Genomic DNA, 20,363 nt, shown 5'->3' with positions numbered 1-20,363 from the left:
TTAATGGCATTTGTAAGCTTTTTAATTCACATGAAATGTAAAGTATTAGGTAATGTTTAATACAGTTATTAGTAAACATTTACAAACACATAATTTCATGTTTCTAGATATGTTCATAAATATGAACTAATGATCCGGTGAACACTGCATAATATTTGTTAATGATTTATTATTATAATTACAAAGTGTTACCTTCACATTATCTTGAAGTATTATAATATAATATAATATTTTCTCTCCACCCTCATGTTAACTTTACCTCAGAGAGCATAAAAATACATTACAAGCATTTCAAAGTCAAGCCAATAGCTTTAGTGCATGAATAAGGACAAAATCGGCTTGCTGGATATTTGCCTTTTCTCGAATCATGCCATAAAATCAAATATATAAATAATAGCCTACCTGCAACAAGTCTGAATTCACTTTTGATGTTTGCAACTACCAAAGTCTGCTGCACAGAGCTCTGTATGTCTGCATGTGTCCTTTTTTTTCCATATGTGAAATAGGAAACCACACATTCTTTCACCACACTTTTTTTTTTTTTTTCAGTTCTTGGAATATCTGGCAGAAGACATGTTACAGTTTAAGTTAAAAATGCATGTATGCTCCTAAGTGGTGCTTTCTTACTTTTTCTTTTCTTCTCAAATCAGCATTGACAGAAGATGAGGCTAGATGTTTGGTTGATTCTATGTCATATTATTTTGTTCAAATAATCATTTTAGCAGTTATTTAGATCAACACTTTGTCACACATAACATACACATATCACTGAGGACTGATAACACCTATATTGAACTTTAGTGTGACTGTAGTGAATTGTAATGACTTTGATTGAATACAAGATAAGACAATTGACTAAAGAAGGTACAGAGGTACAGTGCCATCTCAAACTGTCAATGTTTGTCCATGGAGAGCTACTGTACAGTCCTGCAAAATTTTGCTCTAACCTTGAATAAATCTCAACACCTGAAGCTTTCTAGAAACCTTGATTAGCTTCTTCAGGTGTTTGACAGGGGTTGGAGTTAAAATCTGCAATACTGTGGCTCCCCAGGAAACCCCCGTTGTAGGCATTGTGGGTGTACCATAACACCATAGGCCACGGTGAGTCAGATATAGGGAGATGCACAAAATTTGCAGAGCTGGGGGTACTCCATGGACAGGTTTGAAAACCAATGTTCTAGGTCATCAGCCTCAGATACTGTATTTCGACTCTGAATCAGGACTAAGAATTGCCTGTTCTTCATGCAGCACCTCTACAACCATTTTAGCCATTAATCTTGAATGACTAGGATTAATAATAATAATAATTATATAATTAAATTAAATGATTAATATTAATAATAAATACAAACCGTGTAACCGTGTTAATTTGTGAAATGTGTGTCAGATGAATAGTATTCTGAGGTAATTATGTTCCTACTGGCAAAAAAATGAAAATATTAATGGTTACTATATAGGCCATTTTTGACACGTGTGTAAATGTGTGTGTATGTATATATATATCGTGGCCTAATGGTTAGAGGGTTGTACTCCCAATCGAAGGGTTGTGGGTTCTAGTCTCGGGCCGGACGGAATTGTGGGTGGGGGGAGTTCGTGAACAGCTCTCTCTCCACCTTCAATACCTCGACTGAGGTGCCCTTGAGCAAGGCATCAAACCCCCAACTGCTCCCCGGGTGCCGCAGCATAAATGGCTGCCCACTGCTCCGGGTGTGTGCTCACAGTGTGTGTGTGTGTGTGTGTTCACTGCTCTGTGTGTGTGCACTTCGGATGGGTTAAATGCAGAGCACAAATTCTGAGTATGGGTCACCATACTTGGCTGAATGTCACTTCACTTTCACTATATATATATATATATATATATATCCAGCCATGGCTTCCTGTTTTCACAGAAATATAAATAGGAGGGAAAACAAAGCCCTTATTCCCTTAAACAAAAAAAACAAAGAATATATTTCTGATGTGCAACAAAAGATTAAACTTCACAAATTAGTAAAGCAGCTTTATGAAAAAAAAACAAAAAAAAAAAAAACTTTACAGCATCAGGACATGTGTCTATATTGTCCCACTGCATCGTGAGAAAGCGAGTTTGAGTGGCTAAAGACTCTCAAAGGACCACAGCTGGAGAACTGAACTTTACACAACTTTACACAGAACTGCAGAATTTTTTTTTTCTTTTTTTTTTATTTTTTCTGTCCAAGAGCAAGAATTTCTGAAACCATGTCCTGTGGTCTAATAAAACTAAGATATGGTGTCCAGCATTTTTGGCGACACCCTGGTGAGGAATACCAAGAAAATTGTGTCCTCTACAGTCAAACATGGTAGTGATAGCATCATGAGGCCTGCATGAGTGTGGTTGGTGCTGGGGAGCTGCACTTCAATGAGGGAAACATGGATTCCAAGCATGTACAGTACTGTGACATTCTGAAGCAGAACATGATGCCTTCCCTTCAGAAACTGTCTTGCTGAGGAAGCTGAAGGTGATTGTGTGTGGGGTGTACTTTTGTGAGTGTGGTGAGTGGGGTGGGGCCACACACACACACACACACTTTCTCAAAAAAAAAAAACTCATTCTGTATTATTTATAAGTGTTTTGAAAAATGGGGACATGGGTTGTCCTCATAAGTCACCCTCTCCTTGTAATACCTGTGTCATACCCATGTCATTATACAGAGTTGTGTCCTGATATGTCACAAAAACAAGAGCACACACACACACACACACACACACACACGCACACACACACACACACACACACACATTGATCAATGTGTTTAAATGGCCATAAATCAAGACATGTTAAAGCAAAACATCTAAAAAAAAAAGAAATAAAAAGAAATAAGATTTGATATTTGCATTTGGCTCAATTTTTCACATGCATTAAAATGATTTATCAAAGCTTCCAATGGAATCATCATACAAACAATAAAGTGTTTGTCATATGTATGTATATATGCAAATATAAATTACAGCTGAGAAAAAAAATGCAATTAAAACAATAATAAACAATACTATCAATTACCAATATTACAGTGACACAAATACAATGTTAACTTTACAAAATAGATTAGGATAAAAATATCTGTCTTTGCAGGAAACACATTGTAATATATTCTTAAAATGCATTATAGCCTTTTTCCTTTTAAAAAATGAAGTGAAGTCCCGTTTCATTACCTCTGTTTTAGGAGTCACTGTGTAATGTGATGTAGTCATGGTCAACTGAGGTGTGGATTATTCCAGAAATGTGGTCTGAACAGGCAGGGTCAAAACACCAGCAAAATCTGTACATCCAAGATAATCCAAAAGAGGAATCCACAGAACAGGCAAAGGTCGGGGCAGGCAGGAAACAATCCCAACATACATAAACAGTCCAAGATCAAATCTCAAAAGCAAGGCAAGTATAGTCTAACAATCAAAATCAATCTGTTTGAGTGTGTAAGCATATTTTATAGTGTGTTAATGATGAGGTAATGAGACAAGGTGCTTGATGTGTGCAGATAAGTCCAAGCAAAGGATTATGGGAAATGAAGTCCTGAGTGAATGGTAAAAATCAGGCATGACATGCCCTCTGGAGGAGCTCATGGGCATTCCAGCTGGTGATCGTGAAACACTGCCAACATATAATTAGAATAATCAGAATAATTACAATCAAGAATGAAATGAATAAACCTGCTTTATGAAGTGCAGTGCTTGTGACTGAAATATAAATTGCTTTCACTTCATGTACACTTAAAATTTATTCATGATTGCATTTTTTTTTCATGTGTGGCATCTTAGTTTATGATTCTATCATCAAGCATACATTCTTATCTCTTTGAAGTCTTCATGGTTTTCCAGTCAGTTAATATAATAATAATAAAAAACTTATTAATAGTCTGAAACTGGAACTGATGTGGATGTGGGATGTTGTTGATGGTGTTGCTGGCTGAAATTGTGTTTGTTGTTAATAAAAGAAAGATAAACTCTGTATAATAAAATTTTGTACAGATATTGTGAATTCCGTTTGATCTTTTTCTTTTCCGTTCACTTTACCCACCCAGTGTTTTGTTGTTGTTGTTTTTTTGTGAAGTTTTCAACAGACTTTTTTTAACAGATTTGTTTTTGCCCATTGTTGTAAATACTGTAAATGTAACTACATTTCTGCATGGAAGCTGTAGGCAGGGTCACTAGTGAGGTTGGTGATGATTATAAGGGCCCACAGCTGAGGAGGGAGTCCCCAGTGACAGAGGCCAGCCTAAAAAGATGCTCAGGACAGTTGACATGCCACTGCTGCACATCGTCATGAAAGCTTATCATTTGCACTTATTTTTAAGCCTTGCCAATTCAAACGTTTAAGAGTTTAAAGCATTCAAACACAAGATGCAAAAAAAAAAAGTGAGTACCCACATAGCAAATGTCTTCTGGCCCAAACATTCACTTTTCCCTCGGCTCAAGTACCTCAAAGAATGACGGCCCTGAAGTGGCCCAGAACTGGATTAAAGACAAGGGCTAGAAATGGGCCATAACCGGCCCAAATCTCAGCCAGTTAATCACCCTTAACTGGCCCTGAACTGGTTTATTATTGGTGCCAATTCTCAGACTTAAGTAAACCAGAATCCCCAAATCTGAGCAACACCTGAGCCTTATATAGCCCAGACCCAACACAGACAGCAAGCAGTTTCTGCCCAGATCCAGCCCACATTTGGCTCCCATGGAATTTGCGCGGGCCAAATCTGAGCCAACACTACAATGCAAAAATAATATATGATAATATTTAATTCTGTTTTGACTTGCCATTTCAAAGACTACATTTTAACAATACTACACTTCATTAAAATGTATGTGATCATTTAAACATTATAATGCACTATTGTATTTATCTTGTTTTTCATGGGTCAAATAATATGCTGCCATATCATTGCCTGATTTGGGCCACATGTCACCTGTCTGATCTGGGCCACACTCCTCCCACCAACAATTGGCCCGGATATTGTTTACTGGATCCACGCCGTGCTGTCATTGCCACAGATGGCCCAGCTCTGGCTGACAGGGTACATGCCATTGCGGACAGGAGGCCAGCAGTGCCAGCTTGAGGCCACATTTGGGCCAAGTCCGTTTTCTATGTGGGTACTCGCATGCCCGGGTTTGGTGCGCACGTGAAGAGCCATGTCTCATGGACAGAAATACAGAACCAAGCTCTACTACACATCCTCCTGCACCTGAACAAACAAATACAAATCACAGTTTAAACATGCAAAGAGAAAGGTTGTGAAATAGCCTGATTCAGCATCTGTGCACAGTTGTTCTGTGCGCACAGGACGTACACAAGAGAGATCTGTCTCAAAGTGCTTGAACACCAAATTTGCCTCTTCTTGCTCTTAGACAGAAAAATATATACAAAATTATGTCAAAATATCCATTTGGAGAGTATCCTCAAAAACAACAACAACAAAAAAAAAAAAAAACTGTTGCTTATGTCGAAAGTGCTCTGCTGTTAACTAGCTCCTGTCTGTGTCCTAAAATTAATCCACATTCAATCAAAAAATTATTCAGACTCAAGATATAATTTTGTATATATATTTTTTTTTCACCTACTAGAATAAAAGCAGCCTCCGGGTTAGCAGTCTGTTGTCTACTAATGGCTGCACGCAGTTTGATCATAGCAAGCTCGGCATTAGCATCCAGTAGAATATAGACTGCAGTTATAATGAGGGAAGTGAACTCCCGCGGCAAATAAAAAGGTCTACACTTAACCATGGGAAAACCTAGGTAAGCTGATCAGTGTCTTCCAACAATGACAGTGTTCATTCACCAAGCTTTGTTAACATAAATGCACAATCCACCAACTCTGGTCTTGCGGAAGTCATCTGATGTCCTATCTGCCTGGAGTGTGTAATGTCCGGCTAGCTCAATAGCATTATTGGGTCCATCACTGTGTAGCCATGTTTCTGTGAAAACTATGACATTGCAATCCAAATGTCTTGCTGTGGGTGATGTGAAGTCGTAACTCGTCCATTTTGTTCACCAGTGACCACACATAAGCGAGGAAAATGCTGGGTAAAGAAAGGCAGAGCTGTTAGCTTTAGCTTAGCTCTTAAACCTCTGCATTTCCCCCACTTTTGTTTATAATATTGATGCCTTGTGCAACCCTTCTACCCAGCTGGGTAGAGTGCGTAGCCTTTGGTGTCCTGGAGATCTCAGGGATGAGTCAAGGATTGGTGATAAAACTGTTGGCAAAATCCACACCAATATCCAAAAGCTCCTGTTGTGTGTAAGATGTTAAGGCAAAGCTGTTCAGTATGAACAGACCCGAGTCGAGCAGGAAAAATTGCCAAAACTGGAGAGACGCTGAGCCTTGCGCTGTGTACGCACCGCCATCTTGGTCTATTTTAATGGTCTATATGCAAAAAAAGTTATGCAACACCAACACATTGCAATAACAACTAAAAACATTGAAAATGGCAAGAAAACCCACTTTATTTCATAGTTCCTGGTCCAAAATCACATTAGGTGTAGCTATATGTATTAAACCAATAAATGTCCTTCATTTCCCCCTATACAACAGCAACCTGTACGATTGCACAGTGCAATATCAAGCTAGTTTATCTTATAATTATAAAACACTTCAACCCAAGGTGAAGAAGGACCAATATATTGTGTACATAGTTTTTTATAAAAGTTCTACATTTAATATATTTCCAGAAAATACAAGCAAACTGGACGTACAAATCAACTATAAAATTATAAAACTTCTTCTTGTGTACATTTGCACAGAGAATGTGTTTTTTTCTTCAAACAGGACATTACAAGAGTCCCGCGCATGTTATTTCACAACCAGTGAATGAAAGTGAGTCTATGTGACAAAATCCATTCTCAGTCCTTTTAAGTGCTTAAGGACATTTGCGATATGAAAATTAAATAACATGTTTTCAAGTTGTACAGTTGCAAAAACCATTGTGGATTGGTTTTACTTTCGGTTTTGGCTGCATAATTGAAACACCTGGAAACACTGGTCAACTTAAACATATGCAATAAACATTAATGAGAGATATCAAAAATAAAATCTGTGATGAGCATATGATCAATTAATTAAATAAGTGTCTCTTTTTTTCTAATACTGCTAAATGTAAGAGGCAACTTGGGAATATCTAGGCATTGGCGATCATTTTACCAACAGGAAAACATATACATAGTGTGTAGGTAAATAAACAACTATATAAAATTATCTTTAAATGTATATAAAGCCTTTTAAGATTGAGCAGCTTTGTCTGTTTCATTTTTTCATATTAGTGTAGTGCATTAACAAAGTCGCAAAGCAAAGAAAAACACTGTGTTTGTAATTTATAAAAAAAATTTTTTGGTTGCAACAAAAATAAACTAAAACCAAAACCGGCACATATATGTGGGATGCAAAAAGAGACGATTTAACCTAACTGGACATAAAAATGTTTTTTTTATTTTATAATTTTATTCAGATCTTTAAAAAAAAAAAAAAAAAAAAAAAAAGCAGGTCGTGGATAAGTTATGTTATGCTGCCGTTTCTCGAATTGTAGTTTCCAGTCTCTTTGGGAGTAAATTGCGTCTCATGTCGAGGTTGATGACTGGTTTTCGACAGTGCTGTCTGTCATGGTAAGTCATCTTTGAATAGATGGGGTTTGAATAGTTCATGGCCTGGAAAAAATACAAAGATGTTTTAGTTTGGTTTATTTTCTTAATAATCATAAAACACACCATATTAAAGAGTTCTGGAATCCACCTGTCCTGGAATGAGTTCCTTTGGAACGTTCTGGATGGGTAAAGTGTGTGCAGTCATTGGGCGCACAGGGGGTAAATTGCGCGAGTCGCTTGACTTCACACACCAGCCCTGAAAAACAAATCAAAAACATAAGAAGCATTGTATATTTAAACAAACTTGCAGATTAAAACTATAAAATAGACAAAATAATTTAGGTAATTCTGGTTCGAACACAAATTAAATGTAAAGCCAGTTTATGACTCAATTGATTTGAGGGAAAGAAATTGGTCCCACCTTGTGGGACATTGGATATATAAAAGAGAGAGAATCAAAGAGGTTTATAAAAATGTTAATTAAAATAAAATTTATTGTTTTACTAAACCAATCAAAATGCATAGAGACTTTAGGCACTAAAAAAACTCAAACCATATGGAGCACTTTAGGACATTTTTGGATACTGAATCTGTATATCTGAATCTGAATCTTACGGCAATTCATACATATTTTAAGTGGTGGCTATTTCATATGAATTTTTACGTCCTCATTCGTACAATTTCATATGATTTGTGCTAAATTGTACATATTTTACGAGTTGCACAATTTGTATCAATTTGTACAAATGACCTACAGCTAACCACGCCCCTAAACTTACACATCACTGGGGTCTAGACAAATCGTACAAATTCGTAGGAATAAAAGACGTACAAATTGGTCATGAGATAGCATTGGAATCCAATGATCTGTTATTATTCTATGTTATTTAGATTTTTTTGAATATGGAAAAATCTGAGCTATTTTTGTTAACTTAAAAAAACACAATTTGATTACTTGCATATTAACACAAAATAAGATATAGAAAAGCAAACTTTTACTTCAGCTACTTTAATTTAAAATGTCTGATTTAAAGGTTAATTTAAAAGTTGATGTAGGCTACTAAAATAAAAAAATAAAATAAAACTATAAAATACCAGCAGAATAAATGTACAAAAAAAAAAAAACAATTTGAACTTATGACAGAAATTACCATTTTGAATTTAACACGAATCAATGTGGGAATCGTTTTACAAATAATTGACTCCAAAGTTAATGACAAATCACAATCACAGATTTTGACACATGGTCATTCACGATTAGATTGGCTAAAAAAAGTTAAGACCAACAAATCACATAAAATGTCATTTACGCAATAACCACTTACAGTATGTCAGTTAAATCCATAAAATGATTTTAAGAACTTAAAGTTTCTACTCGTTTAGTACCTTATGAGGATCAAGGGTGAAGCTGGGGTGAAGAAAGCTTCCCACATCTACGTGATTGTCGTGGTCCACTTCGTACATGTTATAGGATGGATTCCCGATCTCCACGTTCAAGCCACCATTTGCCATGGGCTGCCGTTGAACCTGCTTACCTCTGTGAAGGGATAAATGTCTATTATCTGTGTATAGTTTTCACAGGAACATTTAGCACACCAGTTAAATGCTGAAGCACAGCTGGCTTACGAGATGTTATACAGCAACATCAATAAATAAGATGTTTAATGTTCTGATTAGACATCTAATCCAGCTAATTACAGACTTGTTTGTGTGTTTACCTTCGACATCTTTTGCAAATAAGGAGTCCCACTGCAACAGCGGCAATAATGCATACAAGAAGAACTAGAGGCACTATTATGGCAATACTTCCTGAAAAAAAGAACAGAAAAAATAAATGTTACATGCACTTTACAATGATTCAGTTACACTTTATTTACATAAAATGGAAGTGATATGAATCCAAATTCACATACTTTGAGTTTGTATACATTATATATTTAGCGATATATTAAGAGTCGGGGGTGAAAACTTTTTAACAGAATGAAGATGTGTACATTAGTACTGCCCTTCAGCAGCTACAGGAGATAATTACATTTTTCCAGAAGACAAAATAAGTGCAATTTACCATGATTTTCAAATTTGGGTTACCTGATGCCAACAGCTAACCTCTCTTAGCTAACACGGCTAAAATGTCATCTCTTCTTTTAAAAAATTAGACGCTTGAACGGTCTAAAACTGTTTGACTGACAATTAGGGGAAAGTTTTTCACTACAAAATAAGACATAAAGAAAGAAAGAACAGTGTTTTCTCTCCTGACTGACTTGCGTTAAATTAAAGAATCACGCCACTTAAACATACTTTGATTTGGCCAAATTCTAATTTGCTTAAGACAATCACAGAATACATTGCAATGATCATCCAAAATGGTGGACTATATGGGAAGTGCAGAGTATAAAATAATTCAATAATGAGAACGATCTAATTGCAAACAACTTTTCACCCTATGTTTATGACATTACATATATATATATATATATGTGTGTGTGTGCCACTAGCTAACAAACAAACAAAAAAACAATAGATTCTAAATGTGATTGTGATTAAGTTTCAAGTATGTGTGTTTGTGACACTCACTCCCACTGAAGTTTTCGGAGCGGTTGGTCTTGGTTGTGGGTCTTTCGCACTGTGTTCCTGACCAGTTTGCAGAGCACCTGTTAACAGAGAAGAAACAAATATCACAGCTGGTGAAATTTACAATGCATCGACTTCTTCAAATCATCATTTGACTAGGTTTATACAAAATATAATTTACCCCTTATACCTCAATAATTAGGTATAATTTGAAAAATTATGGTATAATTTGTTATAATGATTTTGGTTTTGACAAGCAAGTTTTAATGATACACACAGTTTCACAGGAGGAGGTGTAAAATCCAGCCCAAGGGATGCATTGTTTTTACTTGAGACACATGCAAAGTGCGTGTTTGTGTGACAAGGGACTTCCTGGATCCAAACGGCATGCTTCCACAGCAGAACTCGAAATGATGTGAGAGATTATGCGCTTATGAGAGATGGTGGTGTGAATGAAACTGTTCGAAAGCGATATTTAATCAAACTTCCTGTGGACAGGGATTCTCTTTCCTGCAGGAGGATGCACATGGATGCACTGCTGTCTGAAGGAGGTGACAGAACATCTAGAAGAAACAGATTGTGTTTGGAACATCCCTCTTGATAAAAATCTTCTGCTGAATAAAACTAAATGCTTGGAAAATCCATGGATAGGGTACCACATAGAATTATCAAGATCATTTTTCAAATTTATTTAGACATCCTACAATTAAAAAGATATTTAAGAAAATTTCATGCTGGGTCAATTGTGTGTTTATAGACTAATATGTGAGGAAAAAATAATGGATACCAGTAAAGCAATCAAAGACAGGTCATCCTCATGACAAACAAACAAATGAAACAAACACTGAGAAACGCACACCTACAGAATGGAGCGGAGAAACGGTGGCATGTGTCCAGAAAAGCGTAGTGCCGTGCGAAATGTGAAACGTGCTCTTTGGAAGCTGTGCGAGTTGGTTTGCGATGTTTGTTCCATGAACAGGCCAGACGCATGCTGACCGCGGGGGATGGGATTGTGGGTGAGCTGGAATGTTTTGGAAACTGAATGAACCAGGAAGACCTACTTGCAGCGAGGTTTGTTATAGGTGGTGAGGGAACAAACGCCCTGGTTCTGACAGTAGTGATCGCACGGGTTAGCTCTCTCGTCACACCTCGGGCTTTTAAACTCGGACGGGCAACTGAGGAGAACGCAATGAGACCAGAGGAGAGACGTGAGGACAGCACAACAGAAAAAAGACCCGGAATACACTCAAACTATATTTTCAATATATTCCAAACAGCTGTAGGCTGTAATGCCATATATATATAATTCTCATTACCATAATGAATAAATAAATTTAATTACAACGATGAAAACCAATTCTTAGTATTGTAATGCAAAAACAAGTAATAAAAAAAATAAAATACATAAATAATGTGTATTACACTGCAAAACTAAATCTGATTAACATGACAAATTCTAAAAAAAAAAAAAACATTTATCACTTTAAAAGTAAAATAAATGAAAGTAAAATATAATTCTTATTACATTTACCAATCAACAAACCAATCAATCTCATGAATGTGAGGCAAAATGAATGAAAAATACATTATTACTCATTATATTAATGTAGAAATTAAAATATCATTCTCTTACTTATAATGTACAATAAACAAACAAATAAAAAATCACATAAATCAGTAAATAGAAAACCTAAAACATATATCCCATTATTGTAATACATTTAATGTAAATTAAAGGATTTTGTTTCTGTTTAAACAGTATAAACTCCATCTAACTGTTCAATTGTTAGATGCTTTGATTCATTGCGGTAATGAGAATTTGGGGAGAAAGTCACATTGCAAAAAATCCACAATATCAATTATCATCTGTCATACTGCTTTATAAAACAAACCAGCTACTATGGGCCTGCTTACAACATAAAGCAAAATAATCAAAGCTTAAAGCACATACGTCTTCTAGGAATATGATCAAAACGAAAGTCTACTTTTCGACTCCTGCAATCCACAAACTTGTTGGACACACACGTGCTTTATTCAAAATTTAACAAAAAACTCTAGCAGTATCTCCAGTCGCCTTCATCTACTAGGATCCACTAAAGCAAGCTCTAATGAAACTGCTGGATAAGATAATGAAATAGAGGATGGACAAACAAAAGTAAAAAAAACAGTCTTTGATGGGGTGGTTTGAAATCAAGCAGGTCTGTATAAGAAGGACACACTCATTTTTCCAGGTAATGTTTGAATGTCTAGCCACCGTCATTACCAACCCTTCACCTTCATCGACCATAGAAAAACACAAGACTGAATCATCTGAATGGAAATTGATTTGGCCCTGAAGGGCACAATGGCTTTATCAGAGCATCAATGGTGACGACAAATGAGAAAAAGTGGAAACGAAGAGACCAGATGTTGTGGTTAAAGCCAACAAAGGACTGTATCCATATAGGGAGATTTTCTTCAAGAACGCGTAACTTTGAGAGACTTCTGACTTTGCTTAGTCTGACATTAAGAGGGTGATTCATACTTTTATGAATACTTATTCTTCCGGGAAGGGCTGATTTTTGGCATCCCATTCGTGTTCACTGGTTTGAACCATTCAGGCTGAGTTCCTTGAGGAAAAAACAGTGATTTGTCCTCTTATTTTGTCCTCTGAACGTTTTTTGAGGGAGCACCATCTCCTGTTCCCCCAGATAAAATGCCTTTGGCAAAAAAATAAAATAAAAATGGAGGCAGGTAAAAAAATAAAAAATAAAAAATAAAAAAAACATTGACATTGTGGTCGGTTTCTCTCACTTGCTTAAAAGCGATTATTATATTCGCAATTCCATTTGGTATCTTCTCTAGAAATTTGGTGACAAGAAATAGCGTACTTAGCATTCCACTTACTGTATGTCAAGGTTTATTGCATCAAAATGTTGTAATTTACAGTAGGTCGTTTAGACCATTGTCCAACTTATTACTGAGTTTTTAAATTGAAGCTTCAAAGCTTCACTTCGTTGATTTCACTTTCCTGTTTATGTCCTGAAAAAAAAAAAAAAAAAAAAACTTTTCTATATTTTTTACCTTATTTTATTATTATTATTTAAAGTGTTCTGCAGATGAAAGGAAGTAAGAAAGGTTTGCAATTAGATGTTTTTTCTTGGGGGGGGGGGGGGGGGGGGTGATGTACTGTCACTTTAAGGGATTTCTTTTTTTTTATATGAATGATTTATATTCATTTCAATTATAAAACTAAGGTTGCTTGTACCAAAAATGCTTACATTTATTTATTGTTTTTATTTTTGTAACCAATTTCCAGCGAAAGTTGTATGGCATGTCTGCATTTTTAATTGAAGCTACAAAGCTCCACTTCCTGATCATTGTAATTTCCTGAACAATTAAAACTTAATTTCTCCTTGATATTTATTTTATTTTATTTTTTATCTGCAGAAGAAATTAAGTCATAAAGGCTTGCAATGAAATTTGGATGAAATAAGATTGTAATTTTTGGGTGTACTGTCCCTTTAAGGGTTATTTCAATATGAATGAACTGGAAAGCAACCCCCCTTTTTTCACTTTCATAGTCTTTTTTTCTCTCTAGAAATTTGGTGAAAACATAACATAATCAGCATCCCACTTACAATTTCAAAGTTTCTTGCCTCAAAAAGAGAGACCAGTTTTGTTAATTAATCAGTTGATACAAACCCATTTAAAACACAAAACTACTGTAAGGTTTCAAACATCTTCGAATACTGCAAATAAGTTGTGTGAAAAATGTTTTGATCATTATATGGCACGTCTGTATCCTTAATTATAGCTACAAAGCTTTACTTCCTGTTCATTGTAATTCCCTGGAAAATAGTCATTTAATTGAATTCCACCTTAAAAAAAAAATTTTTTCATGTGTTCTGCTAAAGAAAGGAAGACATAAATGTGTTCGATGAGATTTGGATGGAATGAGAATTACATTTTGGGGGTGCACTTTCCCTTTAAGGCATTTTTTTTTTTTCCCTGGACATTTTCAAATATTGCAAATAAGTTGTACGAACCACTTTTGACAGTTTTATAGGGCATCTGCATCCTTAATTGAATCTAAAAAGCTTTACTTCTTGTTCATTGTAATTTCCTGGAAAATGGAACTTTTCTCCTTAACATTTTCCCCCCATGTGTTCTGCAGGAGGAAGGAAGAAGTCATAAAAGTTTGCAATGAGATTTGGATGAAATGAGAATTAAATTTTATGGATGCACAGTCCCTTCAAGGGATTCTTTAAATGTGAATGATTTATTTCCTTCACTTTTATAGTATATATATATATTTTTTTTTTTCTAGAAATTTAGTTAAACAAGAAATAACATACTTAGCATTCCACTTATAATGTCAAGGTTTCTTGCACCAAAAGATGTTGTAATTTAGATCTTTATGAGTATTTTACAGCCATTCTCTGAGTTTTTAAATGAAATATGCTACTGTACCTTTAAACGTATATGTAATGAGCTCTATTATGAGTGTTTATGAGCCCATCTTGGCGTATTTGTGAGAAAAGTACCAAAGACTTACTTTGGTACTTTCAGATCCTATCAACCAGGAAGTCAGATTTTGGCAATGAATTTGATTCAGCGAACTGATTCAGTTGATTCAGTTCACAAACGTTTAATGACTTACATTTCTCACACATTTCAAAACTATTGTATGGCTTTAGATCTCTTAGAAAATAGTGAAAAAGTTCCATGAACCCTTTTTAAAACAATTCCATTGCACATCTGCATCCTTTTATTGAAGCTCTAAAGCTTCACTTCCTGTTCATTTTCATTTCCAGCTAAATAGGGACTTCATTTCTTCTATAGACTATTTTATTTTGTGTGTTTTGAAGAAGTAAGTAAGTTACACAGGTTTAGAAATGAGATTTGGATGAAATGATATATAAATTGTTGGGTGCACCATCCCTTTAAAGCCTTTTTAGCATGAATCAACATGAATCAACTGGAAAATAGAAGCACTTTTTTATTTTCTTCACTCTTTCTCTCTAGAAATGTCCTTTTTAATAGCAGGAATAAAATTAGAAAGCAGAATCACTTTTGTTTCTTCAGTTTTCTTCTCAGTTGTTTTTTCCAGCGTCTCTCATTGGTTTCTCTGCCTCTCTCTAACATACAAATATAGAGGTCGATATAAGTGGCAGATTATGGACCCCTGCTAAGATAATTCACTCTTCTGCTATAATACTCCCTCTCTCCTGTTAACCTTTACAAAACATCCATCCACCCAAGTCAGATGAGAAAAAAAAAAATTCCTATTAAAGTGGTTGCCGGAGGCAGCAATTTAAAAGGAATGAATCTAAATACCGGCAGGCAATTTGTCGCCGTAGAAAGCTATTAAGGAATTACTCACTGACAGAACGGCAGGCCCGTCTCGGAGTCGAGGTGGCAGGTCCCACCGTTATAACAGTTTCCGTCACACAACTGACAGCTGGCTGCGATTCTGCCATTCGTACAGCTGCGAACACACATGTGAACAACAACAGCAATAACATTTGATGCAAATCTTGCCGTTTCATACTGAGTCATTAAATCATCAATGAAGATGAATTCTTCAAAAAATGTAGTATGTCTGCACAAAAGGAATATTTAAAAAAACATACCATTAAATGTACTAAACACACATACGCTCAGAAATAATATAGATGCATTAATTATATGATAGTTGTACATGATAAAATATCTACTTTATTTAAAAACAATATATAAAATAAAATATAAGTACAAATGTATTTATTCTTCTAAAAATATTTTATTACAATTATTATAAAAAAATAATAATTTATACATTAATAAAAAAAAAAAAATGATTTTATTATTTGAAGAATTTCAATAATATTTATATATACAGAATTTGAGATGTTACTAATAATATTTGCACACTAAAATATTGTATTTCTATTTAAATAAATCAATAAAAATAAAACATGTAAAGGACATTATAATAATATGCATACAATAGAACATTTGTACAATTGTATGTATTTAGTATGAATAAGTAAATAAATATGTGTAATTTTTACTATTAAATTATACAATAATATAAAGTTTTATATTTATTACACTTATTTTATATTTGATTTTACTAGTGCTGTCGTATGATTAATCACAATTAATCGCATCCCAAAACTTTTTTTGGATTTTGTCTTCAAATATGAGGGTATACTGTGTGTGTGTGTGTGTGTGTGTGTGTGTGTGTGTGTGTGTGTGTGTGTGTGTGTGTGTGTGTGTGTGTGTGTGTGTATATATATATATATATATATATATATATATATATATATATATATATATATATATATATATAATAAATTAGTGCTGAACTGCTAATGTCACTTTACTGGATACACACTTGCAGGCGACGTCTCCAGTCTCTTCATCTATGATACATGGGGCCCCTCGGCAGCGAAGACACCGGTCCATCTCACATTTCGGCCCCTCGTAGCGGGTGGGACACACACACTCCACTTGTCCAGAGCCAGACAGTGTGCAGCCTTTGGAGTTCACGCAATAATGGTGACAAATATCTGCCATCAGACGGAGAGAAAGTCGATTATGACTGATCTTAATGTATCAATGAATGCTAAATTCCTGTCATATTTGACCTCTTCTGCAAAGCAACTAAAAAGTCTTATATCAAGTGTTTTAAGTGTCAAAATAGCGCTGTTCGCAGAGTTTGACTCTAAGCTAACAGTGTGATGCTCATAATTGACAGCCTATGATGCCTGAAGTAGATATCAGAATTGAGCTAATGAATGCAAAAAAAAGTTAAAAAAAAAGTCTTATAATGCAACAGACTGGTACTCACGGTTTAGACAGCGTTCCCCGGTGTACTCTGCCAGACAGTGGCACACAGGTTGGTTCCCCAGGGTCATGTCACATGTGCCTCCGTTCAGACAGTAACTGTCACAAACACGCTTCTCACACAGAGGACCAGTGAAACCCAGAGCGCAGCGACACGTGGGCTTTCCTGTCCAAAATACACCTTATTTTAGTTACTTTAAACATGTCTGGGTCATTTGAAGCAGTACTAAAATAAAATAAAATAAAATATTTTGATATATTTTGGACTCCAAGTACATGATAAACTGAGTACTGAAATGAAATTGAAAAATATATACAGTAGGATCCCAAAATATCACAAGTCCCTTGCAAGCTGCGTTATTACTGTTCAGTAGAAATTAAAAAAAAAAAAAAAAAAATTAACTAAATAAAATAAAGCTGAAAGAAAATACTAGGTGGAAATCTTACAATACAAAAATAAGGAATATAAATAAAGTAAAATAACAAAATATAAACAAGCTGAATAATGAAAAATACATTGATGCTAAAAATATCCAAGTAAAAAAAAAATATAAATATCAAAAGCACATAATTACTAAAGCTTAAAATCAAATTTAAAAGAATAATTTTATCTAAGTAAAATAATTAAAAGTTATAAAAACAACAAAAACAACAATTACTAAAACAAACTAAACTAAAAATAAGACTGAAAATATAAAATAAACATAAAATAAAAATAAATGCAAGTTTAAAAATAGTAATACAAATAAAAAGTGCAAGATGAAAAATAAATTAAAACTCTATATAATCAAAAATCCAATACACAACAGAAGCACATAAAAAAAAAAAATCAACTTAAATTATAAATAAAAAAATAATAAAAACAACAAAAGCAACACAATTACTTACTGAAAAAAAAACCCTTATATAAATAATACAACAATAAAAATTGATTTACAAGAAAAACAGAAATCTTAAAAGCCCTAAACTTTTAAACGGTAATGTATCTGCAATATAATTAACTTCTTTAGTGTAGTTTCAGTCAATAACATTCTTGCGAATATTAGAAACATGACACACAAAAAAGCAACAGTTCCATTAAAAACCCCTAACCCTAACTCATAACAACTGCAAAAACTTAAATTCAAATTCAAATGTAACCTGAAAATATAAAAATAAAAGCTAATTCAAAATAACACTACCTGAGAGGGAATAAAATACACAGGCTCTTACTGACATAACAACTAAACAAAATAAAGTATTAACATCCTTGATATTACAGTACTTAATTACAGGCTAATAGTGCTAATTACATTTATCGAAGCTAGTCTTTGCTTTGTAAGCCAACAGAATGTGATTATTTGAGTTACTGTGACAGAGTCACAGCGTTCTAGCGGGGATTTGCGTGACAGTACATCTGTTGGGCATTGATTTCACACGTTCAACACACACTCAAAGCCGAGGGATCTTCATCCTACTGTTGGTGGTCCATCTGCCAGCTGGTGCGAATGACAGTTTTAACGCAAAGACGCCAACAGAAACAATTCCTGACTGTTTCTCAGACGTTAAAGCGCTCCAAATGATTTCCATCCAGGCTTTGATTCCTGCCAAAATATCCTTCGGAATAAAAAGGCTAAACAGGGAGTGACTTACAAAACACCCTCCTGAAGCTTTCGCACTGATAAATTTTTCGTAGAGGTTACGATAACAAATGGGCAAAGCAACGTCTGGTGTTAGCAAAGCAATAGCAAACAGACAGTGAGTGAACATGACGGTGCACTTTTGGGAAACAGGCTGTCAGCAGTTGGCGTATGTGCGACAGGGGAATTTTTATAACATTCGTTAGCTGGAACAATTACCAACTATTTAATTACCTGTCCAAAAACCTGTCGTCCATGTGAATGCATTCTTTCAGTCAGAAATAGGGATGTTTCACCCAAAAATGAGAATTCTGTCATTGATTACTCATGCCCTCGTGGCTTTCCAAACCTGTAAGACCTTTGCTCATCTTCAGAACATAAATTAAGATATTTTTGATGAAATCTGAGAGCTTTCTGACCCTACATAGACAGCAAGAGTACTACCGCAATCAAGACCCAGAAAGGTAGTTAGGACATCGTTAAAAACTAGTTCATGTGACATCAGTGGTCCAACCGTAATTTTATGAAACAACAAGAAGACTTTATTCAACAACTTCTTCTCTTCATTGTCAGTCTTCAATGCACTTTCGACAAGAGTGCGAGTAATCAATGACAGAATTTTCATTTTTAGGTGGGCTATCCTTTTTCAGGAATGGAAATCCTTTCATTATATACCCACAGTCATCATGTTCCAGAACAATTTCTTTTATACATGGAACAAAAATTGAGAAATTTAGCTGCATGTTCATGCTTCACTTTTCCATATGAAAATGATATATTTTTATTTCTTTTTATTTATTTATAATAATTTAAAAATACTAGTATTTTCGATATATTAAGAACATTCTTTAGCAGAAACAGGACAGAAAATTATTTTGGATAATGATGTACATTTATTTACTTATTTTTCCATGTAACAATTATACATTTTTATTTATACATTGCTATATATGTTAATATTGTTTTTATTTGTAATAATTTAGAATAATAATCATTTAGAATAACTATTATAATCTAGAAGAACCAGGACAGAAATATATATTGGATAATGAGATAATTGTGTATTAAATATTTTATATTTGTTATGTATTTATAATTTAAATTAAAATATTAATACTAATGTTATTTAATAAAATGACCATATTTATTTACAGTAAGAACTAATAAAATGTTATTATAATAATACTTTTTTATATATTTAATATAAAACATTCAATACATATTATATGTTTCATATTTTTCCCACTTTTTTTTTCATGACAGTAAATGACAATTTAAAGTTCTAAAAAAAAAAAAACAATCAGTGATTGACACTACATACACTTTAGTGTGGATTCAGAAGGTTTGTAATATAGCGCACGAGTCTTGATCACCATTTACTGTCATTATATGGAAAAGTGCAGCCTGAACATTTTGCCAAAGTTGTCTTTTTGTGTTTCACAGAGAAAAGAATGTCATGCGTTTTTGGAATGACGTCCCAGTGAGCGAATGTTGGCAGAATTGTCCTTTTTGTGGTTTATTCCTTAAGAAGAAAGCTATTACTGGGTTTAACATCTATAAGAACAATGCCCACCTTCAGCAAATCTGGGTTAATTTGATGCTTGTAATGTGAAATCTCACAATAGCCTTGCTTGTTTATCATTTCCCATTATTCAGAGAACTCAGGATGACCTGAAACAACCCAAGTCAGACACAGGTGCTGTATTCTCCTGCTGCATTTCTTCAGTGAATAGACAGAAAGCAGAAAGACTGAGAAATCCCCCCTGAATCAGATGT

The 20,363-nt window shown here is 34.5% G+C and overlaps 1 protein-coding gene across 1 annotated transcript in view; it reads right to left on the bottom strand.

Moving 5' to 3' along the window:
- Positions 1–6,428: 6,428 nt before the first annotated feature.
- Positions 6,429–20,363, bottom strand: part of LOC113040203 (low-density lipoprotein receptor-related protein 1B-like) — an 18,730-nt gene continuing 4,795 nt past the window's right edge. The window contains exons 4-11 of the mRNA XM_026198523.1: positions 16,973–17,134; positions 16,517–16,691; positions 15,521–15,625; positions 10,159–10,235; positions 9,303–9,393; positions 8,971–9,121; positions 7,733–7,840; positions 6,429–7,647 (exon numbers count right to left, since the gene is read on the bottom strand). Coding sequence (XP_026054308.1) covers positions 7,504–7,647; positions 7,733–7,840; positions 8,971–9,121; positions 9,303–9,393; positions 10,159–10,235; positions 15,521–15,625; positions 16,517–16,691; positions 16,973–17,134 — 1,013 coding nt within the window. The 3' untranslated portion in view covers positions 6,429–7,503. The remainder of the gene's footprint in view (positions 7,648–7,732; positions 7,841–8,970; positions 9,122–9,302; positions 9,394–10,158; positions 10,236–15,520; positions 15,626–16,516; positions 16,692–16,972; positions 17,135–20,363) is intronic.

This window comes from Carassius auratus, chromosome 22, assembly GCF_003368295.1.
Source record: "Carassius auratus strain Wakin chromosome 22, ASM336829v1, whole genome shotgun sequence".
Taxonomy (NCBI): domain Eukaryota; kingdom Metazoa; phylum Chordata; class Actinopteri; order Cypriniformes; family Cyprinidae; genus Carassius; species Carassius auratus.
This window is presented reverse-complemented; position numbering and strand designations above follow the sequence as displayed.